The sequence below is a fragment of the Sphaeramia orbicularis genome, chromosome 1 (genome assembly GCF_902148855.1).
Source record: "Sphaeramia orbicularis chromosome 1, fSphaOr1.1, whole genome shotgun sequence".
NCBI lineage: Eukaryota > Metazoa > Chordata > Actinopteri > Kurtiformes > Apogonidae > Sphaeramia > Sphaeramia orbicularis.
This window is the reverse complement of record NC_043957.1, coordinates 8,343,518-8,359,957: the sequence shown is the minus strand read 5'-3', so window position 1 is coordinate 8,359,957 and position 16,440 is coordinate 8,343,518. Positions and strand designations below refer to the sequence as shown.

Genomic DNA, 16,440 nt, shown 5'->3' with positions numbered 1-16,440 from the left:
GCGCAGGGGGGCAGTGTTTGCTCGCTAATTGGCTGTTTGAAGCAGACAGGCCGCCGCTGATTGGTCGGCTGTGGAACATCTGTATCTATAGTTCAGTTGATCGTGTCTCCGGTCAGAAACACGGTCCTACCGATCAGAGAATATAAATATATGTAGAGCTGCACCGGGACTGTCATCCAGAACCCACAGTATGGAGTGAATGTGTGTAAATATGGGTTTGATTAGAAACCGTTTCCGGGGAGGGGGAAAAGTTACCGACTGAATCAGCCCGAAGCCACGGACTGGCACGAGACAAGGCGATTGTGGTCGAATATTGTTGTTTTTTTTTTTTTTTTTTGTTAGTGCTTTATTGGATTATTCTTGAGGATTCTTATCGGATATTTAATTTTTATTTATTTTTTCCTCTGAGTGTTTTATTGGAGTATCCTTGAAGATTCCTGTCGGAAATATTTTTATTTTATTTTTTATTTATTTCTTTTTTCCTGCCTGCTTTACCGGAGTATCCTTGAGGACTGGCCCATCCCACTCCGTTCCCTAAATTCACCGCTGCTTCCTGCTTGGAAACGGCGCCGGTTTCCTTCGGTTCCGTCGCGTGCAGCTCCGGGGTTTACCGAGTTTAACCGATGCCCGTTCCGTTGGCACGCGCCGCAGACACAAAGGAAGGAGCTACCTTCACTTCTTCTTCTCCTCCTCCTTCTTTTAGTTTGGTCTTCTTTCTTCCCTTCCAGTCTGGATCTGGATCCGGGTCTGGGTCTGGGTCTGGATCCGGATCCGTCCTGGAAGCCGCTGTTTTCTGCGGATCCGCCTCCGTCATCCGTGCGCGTGCTCGACCGAACCGGAGCTCCACCGTCACCGCCACCGGATAAGTTTACGGTCACATCCACGGTCGTGTCGGTGGAAATGACAACCGGACGGATGCTGGTCGTGATTCGTGTCCCGTGACTCCAGATCTGATCCGGATCCGCAGCCTCTTCTATGTTCAGCCTGTGCAGGGTCAACATGCAGTTCCGCACGGTAACGGACGTGAAGGTGGTGGACGTGGAGAAGAGGCGGAACCCGTCCAAACACTATGTGAGTGCTACCTGTGTGTGTGTGTGTGTGTGTGTGTGTGTGTGTGTGTGTGTGTGTGTGTGTGTGTGTGTGTGTGTGTGTGTCTGTGTGTGTCTGTGTGTGTGTGTGTGTGTCTGTGTCCTGCTTCCACACCTGGTCCACATCAGCTGGATGTATGGCCTGTTCACAGCCTCACTGTGACACCTGAACGCACCATTCAAGTCCAGCACGGACTGGAATGGGTTCATTCAGGGATGTCCAACTACATTATTAACCCTTTCATGCATGAATTATAAGAGCCTTAATCAACATTTTTATTCGTGAGTGTTTTTATTCCTCGAGGCATTAAAAAAAAACCAGTGTGACAGAAATAGTTTTTAAGAACCCATTTTTCATGGAGTTGAAAAAATGTCCACTCAGCTGGACACCAGGCATGACATTTTTGAAGCAAAGAAACGTATTTACTGATAAACTGTGTGAAAACTATGAAATGAAAATATTTTTAATGCAGATAATCTGATGTTTTCTCTCATTTTAACATACACTAATACAGGGGTGTCAAACTCAGTTTAGTTCAGGGCCCACATTCACCCCAGTATGATCTCCAGTGGGCCGGACCAGTAAAAAAAACAAGTGAAAAAAGTAAAATGACATTATGATAATGTTTATATCTACATCGTTTCCTTAAAAATCTGAAGAACAGGAACAACTTGAAATGTCTTAAGAAAAACAAGTGCAGTTTTTACAATATTCTGCATCAGTTTATCATTTACACATGTGCATTACAATTTACATTACAATTACAAATACACATAATATTGATAAAATTACATTTACTTTTCTCAAGACATTTCACATTGTTCATATTTCTTCAAGTTATTCACATTTTTTGTAAAAGGATAGTTTGTATATGTAAACATTTTCATGTAATTTAACTTTTTTACACTAAAACAAAGATGAAATCTGCAATTGTTATTATTTATAGGTTATTATGACAGTATTTTCTGGTCTGGCCCAATTGAGATCTAAGTGGTTTATATGTGTATGTAAAATGATTTTTACACTATTGATTGTTAATATCTTCAGTATAATTTTTGCATTTCACAAATTCATCTTACGGGCCAGACCGGACCCTTTGACGGGCCAGATTTGGCCCCCGGGCCACATGTTTGACACCTGTGCACTAATACTAGTCGTTACTCACTTCGTGGAGATAATATGCAAAAAAAAAAAAAAGCCCACAAAAACTTGTTAATATTTGATTTCAATATTTTTAATGCTTTGATTAACTTGTATTGTGCTTTTATTCTTCTGTACAGCACTTTGGTCTACTGTGGTTGTTTTAAAGTGCTTTATAAATAAAGTTGGATTGGATTGGAATTACAGTTTAATAACAATAACAGGCAATTGATTTACACTCAAACATGTTAGTGCAGATCAGGTTTATCTAGAACAGTACAGTTTCAGTAACGGTATGAATTGCAGTGTATGGGATGGTTCATGCACTGCAGAAATCTAAATCTTACCAAGTGTACTTTTCTCATTTCTAGTCCAAATATCTCATCACACTTAAAATAAGATATAATCACCTATAGAGGAACATTTTTTTTGCTTAATTCAAGCAAAAAAATCTGCCATTGGAACAAGTGAAAATTATCTTGGTAAGATTTCTTAAAATCAGATTTTCCAGATCTATTGTCTATAAATCAGTTTTTATATCTCACTGAAAAGTTCCTCTTTAGATGATTTTGTGTTATTTTAAGTGTGATGAGATATTTGGACTGGAGATGAGAAAAATACACTTGGTCAGTTAGATTTTTGCAGAGTGAGCGTTCACTTATTTCACTGATGTGGAAGTAAAACAACAAAACCCATGAATATGCAAGAGAACAGCTGGAGAATAACTGTCCACTGTAGTGACCACTGTGCATGAAAGGGTTAAGTCCATAACTTAGAAATAATAATAATATATTTTTTTTAAATATATTTTTTATGCTGTTTTTTTAATTTATTTTTAATTATTTATTTTGAACATGCAAATAAACAAAATAAAACAAAACAAAGCAAATTAAGACAAAAACAAAATAACATTTAAATGAACAGAATCTATCTTCCAGTACATACAAGTCTGAATTTTGCAAAAGGAGTAGGAAGAACAAGTATGAAGTTATTTAATCCAACCCCTCAGTGCTTTTACACCTTTATCACTAACTGAATCAAACAAGAATCAAACAATACATTTTTCCTAATTTTAGCATCGAACCACAACTAATACATAATGCAGTAACTGAATTATACACAACAAATGTTCACAGTAGTGCTGTCATACAAACAAACTCAACAATTCAACCATTTTCTTCAATAATTGCCACAGATTTGTCAATTCAACATTATCCATAAACAAACAGGCCTCATTGTCATTATTAAATACTGTACCTCTCAAGAATCAGTTCTGTATATCTTTTTTAAACTGAATTATATTTGATATTGGTTTTATCTCCACACACAGTTTGTCCCGCAATTTTACTCCACAGATGGTGATACAGAAACTTTTTATCAGATTTTAATTTGTCTTTGCTTTTATGATGGCTGTATTTTGTTGTTCTTAGCCCGCTTTGCACCCTCTTTTAACACTGTTTTTACTTATTTATTTACTTATTTAATCCCTTGTTTTATGTTTCGTGTACAGCACTTTGGCCAGCTGTGAAGTTCTTAAAGTGCATTATAAATAAAATTGGTATGGTATGGTAATGACAACTTTTTCCTCTTTGTTTTAGTGCAGTAAAAAAAACAAACAAACATGAAATTATGAAAATATTTACAAACTGTTATTTCACAAAAAACGTAAATAACCTGAAAAACTGAAATTTTGTCAGAAAAATAAGTGCAATTTTAATAATATTATGCATCAACTTAGAAATAATGACAACTTTTTCCTCTTTGTTTTAGTGCAATAATAAAAAAAAAAACACATTAAATTATGAAAATACTTACATTTACAAACTGTCATTTCACACACACAAAAAAAAGCATGTGAATAACCTGAAAAAAAAACCCAAAAAAACCCTGAAATTTTATCAAAAAAATAAATGCAGTTTTAATTATATTATGCCTCAACTTATTTGTACATGTACATCCCAAACCTTTGGTACCAGTGTCAGATCAAACCAAAGGGAACATCAGTGCCAAATATTAAACATTCTCCTATCATTCCTCAAATAGGCTCATGTTTTAGCTGAAGAACTCTATTTTGTGGAACTGTTTACAAAAGTTCAGTAAAAAGATATATTCAATATGAAATGAAACCCAAAAAGGGCTCATATATGTAAATGCACTATTAACAATGATAATAAAATTTGTTCAGACTCATATATGTAAATGCACTATTAACTATAATAATAATATTTGTTCAGACTCATATATGTAAATGCACTATTAACTATAATAATAATATTTGTTCAGACTCATATATGTAAATGCACTATTAACTATAATAATAATATTTGTTCAGACTCATATAGACTACCGGTCAAAAGTTTTAGAACACCCCAGTTTTTCCAGTTTTGTATTGAAATTCAAGCAGTTCCAGTCCAATGAACAGCTTGAAATGGTACAAAGGTAAGCGGTGAACTGCCAGAGGTAAAAAAAAAAAAAAAAAAAAAAAAAAAGGTAAGGTTAAACAAAACTGAAAAATAATGTACATTTCAGAATTATACAAAAAGGCGAACAAGAAATGGGTTAACAACTTAAAGCAGTTCTGCAGCAGTGGAGGTTGATCAAACCTGGAAAGTTGGTGGTTCAATTCCTCCAGGTGTCCCAACGTTTGTGACTTCCTTCCAACCCCCTGTGTCTGCAGAAAAGTAGTGTTGGAACACACTTTGGTACCATACCGTTGGGAGCATTATTTGAACAGTACTGGACTGCAGAAAGTAGTGTGTTACTATAAAAATGGAAAAGAGGAAAAGGTGATTAACGATAGAAGAGAGACAGAGCATCAGAAGACTGAAAAATGTAGGTGTGTCCTACAGAGAAATGTCCAAGAAAGTCCAGGTGTCAGTAAGTCCAGTTTCCTTCACCATCCAAAGGCACTCAGAAACTGGACTGGGAAATGCAGACAGGAAGAGGTGTGGCAGAGCCAAAGACACAACAGAACCAGAAGACAAGTTTCTGACAGTCAACAGCTGGAGTGAGAGGAGACTGACAGGACAACAGCTGAAAGCACAGAGAAGATAGTGGAGGAGTAAACGAGTCTGAGTTTACACTGGGAACAGAAGACTGAACAGTGTCAGGTTTATTCAGTCCAGAACCCCTTCTTCCAGTCTTCAGTAGTCCACTGGTGCTGTTCCATGGCCCAGACAAGCCTCTGTTTCTGATTCTGAAGTCTCACCAATGGCTTTAGCTGCAACTGGACCCATCAAACCTGACACTGGAAGTCTACTGTTCACTTCTGTTTCTTTTTTTCTCTCTTCTCTTCTCTTCTCTTCTCTTCTCTTCTCTTCTCTTCTCTTCTCTTCTCTTCTCTTCTCTTCTCTTCTCTTCTCTTCTCTTCTCTTCTCTTCTCTTCTCTTCTCACTGCTCCTCCTCTTCTTTTCTCTTCTCTTTTCTCTTCTCTCTCCTCTTTTCTCTCCTCTCCTCCTCTCTTCTCTTCTTTCTTCTGTCTCCGTGGGTCGCTCTGTGGCCTACTTTCCCTCGCTACTGTGTCTCATGAGACAAGGCTCGTTACTGTGAGAAGAAAAAGGAGGGAGAGAGAAAAAAGGAGAGAAAACGACAGAGACACAATCTGAAGGAAGGAGAGAAAAAGGAGGGAGGGAGAGGGAAGGAGAGAAAAAGGAGGGAGGGAGGGAGGGAGAAGGAAGGAGAGAAGAAGGAGGGAGGGAGAAGGAAGGAGAGAAAAAGGAGGGAGGGAGAAGGAAGGAGAGAAAACGACACAGACACAATCTGTGTCACCCACTGAATCTCATTTGTAATGTTTGTGAAACCAGCTGGAAACGCTTATCCTGTGGGGGGGGGTGCTGGTCGGACTGTGGGGAAGCCGGACCCCTGAGTGTCCAACATGTATCAGGTTCAATCACTGTGTCTGTGTACATGTCAAGGTTATTATCGTTAACAAAAACTAACAAAATGACCAAAACTAGAATTGTAAAAACATTTTCATGAACTGAAATAAATAAAAACTATAATTAAAAGAAAAAAACACAACTAACTGAAACTGTATTGTGTGTTTACAAAACTAACTAAAACGGATAAAAATTATAGATGAAATTTTTCTCTTTGTCAATGTCGGATTGATACGAAATCGATTTATTTCACTCTAGCAATTTTCTCTGCTGTCACCATACGACACTTGACGGTCCGTCACTTGTGGTTTCCAGTCGTCTTCTGGTCCCCACTCTACCTGGAAACATGGAGACTAAAGTTGGGAGAAAGTAGCAGAGTCCTGTCTGGGATTTATTTGAATACGACAGAGAAGAAGAGAAAAGATACGATAAAACTAAAATGAATACTAAAACTAAACTAAAACTAAGCATTTAGAAAAAAAAAGAAAACTAATAAAAACTAGCAAACCTGCTCTAAAAATGAATTAAAACAAACTGAATTAGAGAAAGAAAAGTCAAAACTAAATAAAACTAAACTAGAATGAAAAATCCAAAACTATTCGAACCTTGGTGCGTGTGTGTGTGTGTGTGCGTGCGTGCGTGTGTGTGTGCTGTGCAGGTGATCAAATCTAGACACAGGTGTGCTTTCACTGTTTCCTTTCAGCTTTGGTTTCCTGTTACTGGTTCCAGTCCCAGTTTCATTTCATTTTCTCCAGACTGGCTGTGCTGCTCAAAGGCCCAGACTGGAGGACACTGTTGTTCTTTAACTCCATAAAACATGTCTTCAGAGAACACTTCCCCACTCAAATATTTATTGGCCTATCAAACACACAGTGATCTGTCAGGGAAAGGTCCCTGTTTGGAACTGGAAGACGCACACTGTGGAAGGAAGGCTGTAGGAGTTTAGGGTTTTCCATGTTTCCCTCCTCCAGGAGTTATTGTGATCACTTTGCTTTGTGTGTTTGTTTGTTTGTCTGTTTGTTTGTTTGTTAGCAACTTTTGGGGAAAACTATTCCAACCATCTTTACCCAATTGTCCCCACAGATAGGCTTAGGCCCTGAGACCAACCCATTAAATTTTGGGCCAAGTAGGCCAAAGTTCAAGGTCAGAGCAAGGTCACAAAATCTACCATTTTCCTATCTGTCATCATTGAGCAATTTTCCAAAATTCATCAAAAATTCAAAACGACTCCGATTAGCCTCCAATTGGATCCACCCGTAGCTTAGAACAATATCTTGTATCTGGCACAAAATTGTCCACATCCACTGTGGAATGTGGACTCTGTGGACATTTCCATTTAACACTGAAAATCCCATTTACCACACATTTTTCATTATAATTCAACAAATATTGATTGGAATTGAATATCATTTGACATACACATGACTGGTACCAAGCTTCAACTTTTTCTGCTGTATGGAACAACCTGGAAACTGTTGAATTTAAACAGAAATAGTCGATTCACACATGCACACTATTTAGGGTGCTTGGCAGAGGTTTGCGTTCTCTGAACACTTGTTTATATGTGGATTGACTCTTGTTTGGGACTGTCTGCCCTAGTGGGGGTTGTGTTAGTGCTGGGGGGGGGGGGGGTGAACATCTACAGGTGGAGGGTTGTGTCAGTGCTGGGGGGTGAACATCTACAGGTGGAGGGTGTTCAGTGTGCTGTTGTGGTGCCGTGTCCATTGTCTTTGTTGTCGTCTTTGTTTTCCTCGTCATATTTATCTTTATCATCTTTGTCATCGCAATCAATAAATAAATAAGTGCAGAGTATAATTAGCTAAGAATAAGTTAGATTAAAAATTAAAAGACAAAATGTGAAGCCAGTTTATTGCATTTGGCATGCTACACGTACGTATTTTCATCCTTTTGTGTGTTATTTAACGCCATTTGATGGCGTGTCAATGCGCTAGCCACTAATTGTGCTAACCCTATCCCCTAACTGCTAATCATGCTAGCTGCTAATCGCACTAATCACTAACCCTATCCACTAATGGTGCTAGCCGCTAATCGCAGTAATGGTGTGTTATTTTACATGGCGTAAATATACACACTGAAAGCTTAGAATGCGTACAGATAACACGCCAATTCAAAGTGTGCAAACCTGCCACACTGTGAAGCTCATGTCCAGCTCGGTCTTCCAATCGGTAAAAACCAAATGAGGTCAAATCTTTGTGTTCGACGAGGACGGGGCCGGTTGAATGTCTCTGACCTCCTCTGTTAGTTTCCTCTTTGTTTTGGTGTTTACCGTACATACATATGTCTCAGAACCAGCTGGTGATGATGTCAGGACGTCCCACGTACAAAACGGAGGCAGACTGCTGAAGGATTAGTTTTATTTTTAAAATCGATTTTTTGGGGACATTTTAAATCAATTCTGAATCATAGTAAATGAGAATTGCAATTTTTATATGAATCAATTTTTTGGCACACCCCTATATTAGAGTACGTTAAAATATGATTAGCGGCCTTAAAATTATTTTTATTTTGTAGGTAAATACTTGTTTCTTTGCTTCTAAAATTAGACGCATGATGTCCAGCTGAGTGGACAGTTTTGTAACTCCATGGAAAACAGGTTCATAAAAAAATTCAATTGCATTGTTTTGTTTTTTTTTTCCATCCCTAAAGACGAATAAAAACATTCAGGAAAAAAATCTTGATTAAGGTGCTCATATTTAATGCTTGAAAGGGTTAAAAGAACTTTAACTCCCATCATCCACCTACAGTTTTTCTGTTGCTGTAAATCTCTTTTACAATGAAATCCATGACCTTGACAAGTTGAAATGGTGCGAAGCAGGAAACGACTGCAGAATAAATGTCCTTCAGTTCAAGAACAAAGTGTGTGATTGGTCCGTTTCCAAGTGGAGGTGACTAAACCAGAGGAAAGTCCAGGCGTGGGCGTCACCATGGATACCAAACCTCTGTGTTGTGTGTGTTGGGGGGGGGGGGTTTCCTGGGACCCCCCCTGCCAAAGCCAATGAACGGAACCGTTGTGTTATTGGTTTAACTCTGGTGACATTTTCGTTGGTTTTGCTGCAAAAGTACGCTGAAAAAAACTGTCAGGCTTTATTTTGGATCCTTTGGCTGAAACTCTAAAACAGGAGAACGTACTGGAGTCACTAGTGGTTCCACATGGAAAGACTTTAGTCCCATGCACAGGGCTGTAAGAAAATATCAGTATCGCAATATATCCCGATATTTCACTTCACGATACTGTATCGATATTAAAAAGTACTGTATCGATATTTTTAGGTTCAGATGCAGATTTTGTGAAGGTTTGTTTTTTTGTTTTTCTTTTTTGTTTATATTTTATTTATTATTATTTAACACTCTTTTATTCAATAATGTTCGTTCCTTTGTTGGGATTGAACTAAAATACTGTTCTGATGTTAGTTGTGAACTAATAGAATATGAACATTTGAACAGGATCTGAAACTGTAATGTCTGTAAAACAGAATTTCAGTTTGAACACAGGAACATTTTGTGATAGAACATTAGATCCTGTTGGGATCAAATACAAATGTGTTTAGTATTTGTGCAGATTTCTGCTGTAATTCAATTCTTCAAGGAAATAATCATTTAAAAAAAGAAACAAATAAAAAATTGCCTTTTTAACAGTATCATGATATATCATGATCTATCGTATTGTGATCCTAGTATTGTGATTTGTATTGCATCACCAGATTCTTTTACTGATTGAACTCCGGTGACATTTTCGTTGGCTTTGCTGCAGAAGTACTCAGAAAAAAAACTGTCAGGCTTTATTTTTGGATCCTTTGGCTAAAACTGTAAAACAGGAGAATGCACTGGAGTCACTTGTGGTTCCACATGGAAAGACTTTAGAGGCTTTTTTTCCAAACCTGCCTTTGTGTGGTTGGACGGCTGCTGAAACTGTGCTGTGCATCGTCTGTTTTCGATGTTACTTTAAATATAGTGGTTTTTAGGCGGGGTTCAGGGTTAGGGTTAGGCTTAGCCCCACCAAACACTTTCCTCTTCAGACTCCTTCTCTTCAACACTGTCAGAACGCTGCTGGCCTTTCCTCCCAAAAACTGTAAGTTCCATCTTATTTTCATCTAATGTCAGCTTATCTGCCAGAGTCGCTGCGTTATCACAACCGTTAAGGAACACGGGGGGTTAGTCCACATGGACTTTCATCGCCCTTTCAGACCAACGTGATGAAATAATCAGACGTCCAATTTGTTCCGTCTTAAGAATCCATGTTTCTTGTCTTTGCTTCTGAGCATGAATAACACTTTTGTTTTCCAGTCCCACATCGTCTGTGGGAATAACAGACGCACCAGGTCTTTTTCTGTCTTTATCTGGGACACTCAAGCCCCCAAAGCCTTCTTTAAACTGTTTGTTTTTTTTTTCCACTCATTTGTACGTTCTCTGTTTATGAATCTGTTTTTGGCAGCTTTGAAAAAGAAAACTGACATTTCACAAATGGAATATTGACGTGGCTGCTGTAAAAGAAAAAAAAAAAAGGTTACAAAAGCCTGTTTTTGTCAGCTGTTTCCAGCTGTTGATTAAACAAAGTGGCTTCTTTTTCTCCCTTCAAGCTGCATTTGGTCAATTAGAATAACCTACATCGAAACTATATGGACATAAATATGTGGACACATCATGTCTACATCAAGGTTCAAATAGTTTTGGATTTTTCATTCTAGTTTAGTTTTATTTAGTTCGGACTTTTTTTTTCTCTAACTCAGTTTGAATTACTTTTTTAGAGCAGGTTTACTAGTTTATATTAGTTTTCAGTTTTTTCTAAATGCTTAGTTTTAGTATTGATTTTAGTTTTGTCGTATCTTTTATCTTCTTTGCCGTCGCATCAAGGTTATTATCGTTAACAAAAACTAACGAAATGGAAAAAACTAGAATTGAAAAAACATTTTCGTTAACTGAAATAAATAAAAACTGTAATTAAAAGAAAAAAAAAGTAACTAACTGAAACTGTATTGTGTGTTTACAAAACTAACTAAAACGAATACAAATTATGGATAAAATTCCCTTCGTTTTCGTCTTTGTCAATGTAGGATTTATACGAAAGTGATTTATTTCATTTTCTCGGCTGTCACCATACAACACTTGATGGTCCGTCACTTGTGGTTTCCAGTCGTCTTCTGGTCCCCACTCTACTTGGAAACATGGAGACTAAAGCTGGGAGAAAGCAGCAGAGTCCTGTCTGGGATTTATTTGAATACGACAGAGAAGAAGAGAAAAGATACGACAAAACTGCAATTGATACTAAAACTAAACTAAAACTAAGCATTTAGAAAAACATGAAAACTAATAAACACTAGCATACCTGCTCTAAAAACAAATTAAAATGAACTGAATTAGAGAAAAAAAAGTCCAAACTAAATAAAACTAGACTAGAATGAAAAATCCAAAGCTATTCGAACCTTGCATTGTATTCAAAGCCCCCCCCACCCCAATCACCACTAAAATTTAATCATTTCTTCCTTGTGCCAGTATCATTTCCTGAAAATTTCATGAAAATCCATCCATAACTTTTTGAGTTATCTTGCTAACAAACAAACAAACAAACAAACAAACAAGCATGCACACATGGGAGGCAGATCTGTCTTGGCGGAGGTCTGCGCTCTCCAAGTGCTTTTCATGTTCAGTTTGTGTCTTATTTTGTTCTTGTTGTGTATTGTTTTTGTCTTTTTTATTGATTTTGTTAATTTTATTGATTACTTTGGCTGTTTTTGTTCATTATCTTGCTTATTTTATTTTATTTTTTTTTTTAGTTCACTTTAGTCTTTTTTTGGGGGGGGGGCTTATTTTTTCATGTGACATTTTATTCTTTATTTAAGGAATTGTGGATGTTTGTGTCAGATCTGGATCAGATTTAGGACCACATATGACAGTGGTCCGGGTCAGATTTAGGACCACATATGAAAGTGGTCCAGGTCAGATTTAGGACCACATATGAAAGTGGTCTGGGTCAGATTTAGGACCGCATATGACAGTGGTCTGGGTCAGATTTAGGACCACATATGAAAGTGGTCCAGGTCAGATTTAGGACCACGTATGAAAGTGGTCTGGGTCAAGTTTAGGACCGCATATGACAGTGGTCCGGGTCAGATTTAGGACCGCATATGACAGTGGTCCAGGTCAGATTTAGGACCACATATGAAAGTGGTCCAGGTCAGATTTGGGACCACATATGAAAGGGGCCTGGGTCAGATTTAGGACCACATATGACAGTAGTCCGGGTCAGATTTAGGACCGCATATAACGGTGGTCTGGGGTCAGATTTAGGACCGCATATGAAAGTGGTCAGGGGTCAGATTTAGACCACATATGACTGTGGTCTGGGTCAGATTTAGGATCGCATATGAAAGGGGTCTGGGTCAGATTTAGGACCACATATGAAAGTGGTCTGGGTCAGATTTAGGACCACATATGACAGTGGTCTGGATCAGACTTAGGACCACATATGACAGTGGTCTGGGTCAGATTTAGGACCACATATGACAGTGGTCTGGGTCAGATTTAGGACCACATATGAAAGGGGTCTGGGTCAGATTTAGGACCACATATGACAGTGGGCTGGGTCAGATTTAGGACCACATATGAAAGGGGTCTGGGTCAGATTTAGGACCACATATGACAGTAGTCTGTGTCAAATTTAGGACCACATATGACAGTGGTCCGTGTCAGATTTAGAACCACATATGAAAGGGGTCTGGGTCAGATTTAGGACCACATATGACAGTGGTCTGGGTCAGATTTAGGACCACATATGACAGTAGTCTGGGTCAGATTTAGGACCACATATGAACGTGGGCCAGGTCAGATTTAGGACCACATATGACAGTGGTCTGGGTCAGATTTAGGACCACATATGACAGTAGTCTGGGTCAGATTTAGGACCACATATGACAGTAGTCTGGGTCAGATTTAGGACCACATATGAAAGGGGTCTGGGTCGGACTTAGGACCACATGTGAAAGGGGTCTGGGTCAGATTTAGGACCACATATGACAGTGGTCTGGGTCAGATTTAGGACCACATATGACAGTGGTCTGGGTCAGATTTAGGACCACATATGACAGTGGTCTGGGTCAGATTTAGGACCACATATGACAGTAGTCTGGGTCAGATTTAGGACCACATATGAAAGGGGTCTGGGTCGGACTTAGGACCACATATGAAAGGGGTCTGGGTCAGATTTAAGACCACATATGACAGTAGTCTGGGTCAGATTTAGGACCACATATGACAGTGGTCTGGGTCAGATTTAGGACCACATATGAAAGGGGTCTGGGTCAGATTTAGGACCACATATGACATTAGTCTGGGTCAGATTTAGGACCACATATGACAGTGGTCTGGGTCAGATTTAGGACCACATATGACAGTGGTATGGGTCAGATTTAGGACCACATATGACAGTGGTCTGGGTCAGATTTAGGACCACATATGAAAGGGGTCTGGGTCAGATTTAGGACCACATATGACATTAGTCTGGGTCAGATTTAGGACCACATATGAAAGGGGTCTGGGTCAGATTTAGGACCACATATGACATTAGTCTGGGTCAGATTTAGGACCACATATGACAGTGGTCTGGGTCAGATTTAGGACCACATATGAAAGGGGTCTGGGTCAGATTTAGGACCACATATGACATTAGTCTGCGTCAGATTTAGGACCACATATGACAGTGGTCTGGGTCAGATTTAGGACCACATATGACAGTGGTCTGGGTCAGATTTAGGACCACATATGAAAGGCATCTGGGTCAGATTTAGGACCACATATGACATTAGTCTGGGTCAGATTTAGGACCACATATGACAGTGGTCTGGGTCAGATTTAGGACCACATATGACAGTGGTCTGGGTCAGATTTAGGACCACATATGAAAGGGGTCTGGGTCAGATTTAGGACCACATATGACATTAGTCTGGGTCAGATTTAGGACCACATATGACAGTGGTCTGGGTCAGATTTAGGACCACATATGACAATGGTGTGGGTCAGATTTAGGACCACATATGACAGTGGTCTGGGTCAGATTTAGGACCACATATGAAAGGGGTCTGGGTCAGATTTAGGACCACATATGACATTAGTCTGGGTCAGATTTAGGACCACATATGACAGTGGTCTGGGTCAGATTTAGGACCACATATGACAGTGATCTGGGTCAGATTTAGGACCACATATGAAAGGGGTCTGGGTCAGATTTAGGACCACATATGACATTAGTCTGGGTCAGATTTAGGACCACATATGACAGTGGTCTGGGTCAGATTTAGGACCACATATGAAAGCGGTCTGGGTCAGATTTAGGACCACATATGACATTAGTCTGGGTCAGATTTAGGACCACATATGACAGTGGTCTGGGTCAGATTTAGGACCACATATGAAAGGGGTCTGGGTCAGATTTAGGACCACATATGACAGTGGTGTGGGTCAGATTTAGGACCACATATGACAGTGGTCTGGGTCAGATTTAGGACCACATATGACAGTGGTCTGGGTCAGATTCGTGCTGTTCAGACTGTCTTTAACAGATCAGATCCAGGTCTCATATGTCTTCAGTCTTCCAGATTATGTCGTTGCCTCTTCACCCACATTTCCTCCTTCTTTTTTGTGTCTTATTAGTTCAGACGTGCCTGCTGTGCTAGAATGTCCTGCAGCGTTCATCAGATAATGTGTGCGTCTTTATCTGGATGTGTGGGACTCCCAAACCCCCACATGAATACAGGCCATCAGTGGAAACTTGTCCTTAAATGCTGTTGTTATCTGTGTGCGACCGTCTAAATGTGTCACAGCTGTAAAGATAGTTCACTTCACCCTCTTATCAGACACAATGACAGAATTGGCAGACGGATTATTTCCTCTTTGACATTTGAGTGTGTCTTTTTTTTTTTTTTTTCTTCCATACACTCTTGGTTGAGTGCAGTTTGGCTGCTCTGCTCTCACGACTGGATGTACTGGAGCTGTGAGTCATCCTGCTACATGCCAGTCTATTTTAGATGGTACATGAGTGTGTGGATTTCCTCATGAAACGGCCAAGAAACAGCAACTGCTATGCAACATGCAAAAAGATGTAACCCTTTACTGGCCGCTGTTCCTCTGTTCTCCAGCTGTATGGAAGGAAATCTGTGTCGTCAGATTTTGAATTATAAGACACTGAATTTGTAGCACTGATTTTTTTTTTTTTTTTTTTTTTGCACTGAAATTAAGTACCTGAAATTTTTTTTTTTCACTGACATTATCTCTTTTTTTCACTGAAATTAAGTATCTGAATTTGTTTGCACAGAAATTAAGTATCTGATTTTTTTTTTTTTTTTTTGCACTGAAATTAAGTATCTGATTTTTTTTTTGTCACTGAAATTAAGTATCTGAAAAAAATTTTTGCACTGAAATAAAGTATGATTTTTTTTCACTGAAACTAAGTATTTGATTTTTTTTTTTTTTTTTTTTGCACTGAAATTAAGTATCTGAATTTTTTTTTTTTTTTTTTTTGCACTGAAATTAAGTATCTGAACTTTTTGCACTGAAATTAAGTTTGTGATTTTTTTTGCACTGAAGTAAAGTATCTTAATTTTTCTTTTGCACTGAAATTAAGTATCTGGATTGTTTGTCTCTGAATTCAACTATGTTCATAAATTTAGAATTTAAAAAAATTCAGATGCAAACATTCAGGTGCAAAAAGATCTGCACTAACATGTTTTAATGGAAATCAATGGATAATTGGGATTAGAGTGGAATTAATTAGTTTGCATATTACCTCTATAAAGTGAGTATCAACTAGTATTAAAGCTATACCTACCGATGTGGCATTTCTCACAGCACTTAGTAAAAGTTTGAACATGAACAACCCGCCTCCCTCTAAAGCCCCGCCCACTTCCCCTTGCCTGAGCTCTGATGCTCGCCTCCTCTCACCTGATGCGCGCGGAGGAAGCGGAGGAGCAGGTCCGGTCCACTTCGGTGTGTCCGCAGACCCCTCCCTCAGTAATCAGATGCATCATCCACCTGCCGCGGGCCCGCGGCCCCTGTTCCATCAGTAGACCCTGTATTTAAGGGTGTGGTCTGTGCAGAGCTGGGTCAGTGTCTTCACTGCACCACGGAGATGAGATGCCCAGGCGACGGGCGCGTGCACTGTGAACGCGTGGCCTCCGCGAATTTTTCCGTAGACATTTGAGGTTTCATAGTCCATACACTTATCATCCTACATAATCCTATACTGTGTGACACTATGTACATGTACCTGTATGAGTCCCACCGTCATAAAAGCTGAGCTTTATACAGACCTGTTCAGTCCAGT

At 39.1% G+C, this 16,440-nt stretch overlaps 1 protein-coding gene across 2 annotated transcripts in view; it reads left to right on the top strand.

Annotated features, from left to right (window-relative positions):
• Nucleotides 1–728: 728 nt before the first annotated feature.
• The window catches only part of sh3pxd2aa (SH3 and PX domains 2Aa), an 84,940-nt gene continuing 69,228 nt past the window's right edge, over nt 729–16,440 (top strand). The window contains exon 1 of one of the 2 annotated variants that reach the window (XM_030149137.1): nt 729–1,071. In XM_030149137.1, the coding sequence (XP_030004997.1) occupies nt 976–1,071 (96 nt within the window). In that variant the 5' untranslated portion in view covers nt 729–975. The remainder of the gene's footprint in view (nt 1,072–16,440) is intronic. The other variant, XM_030149148.1, reaches the window with a different exon arrangement.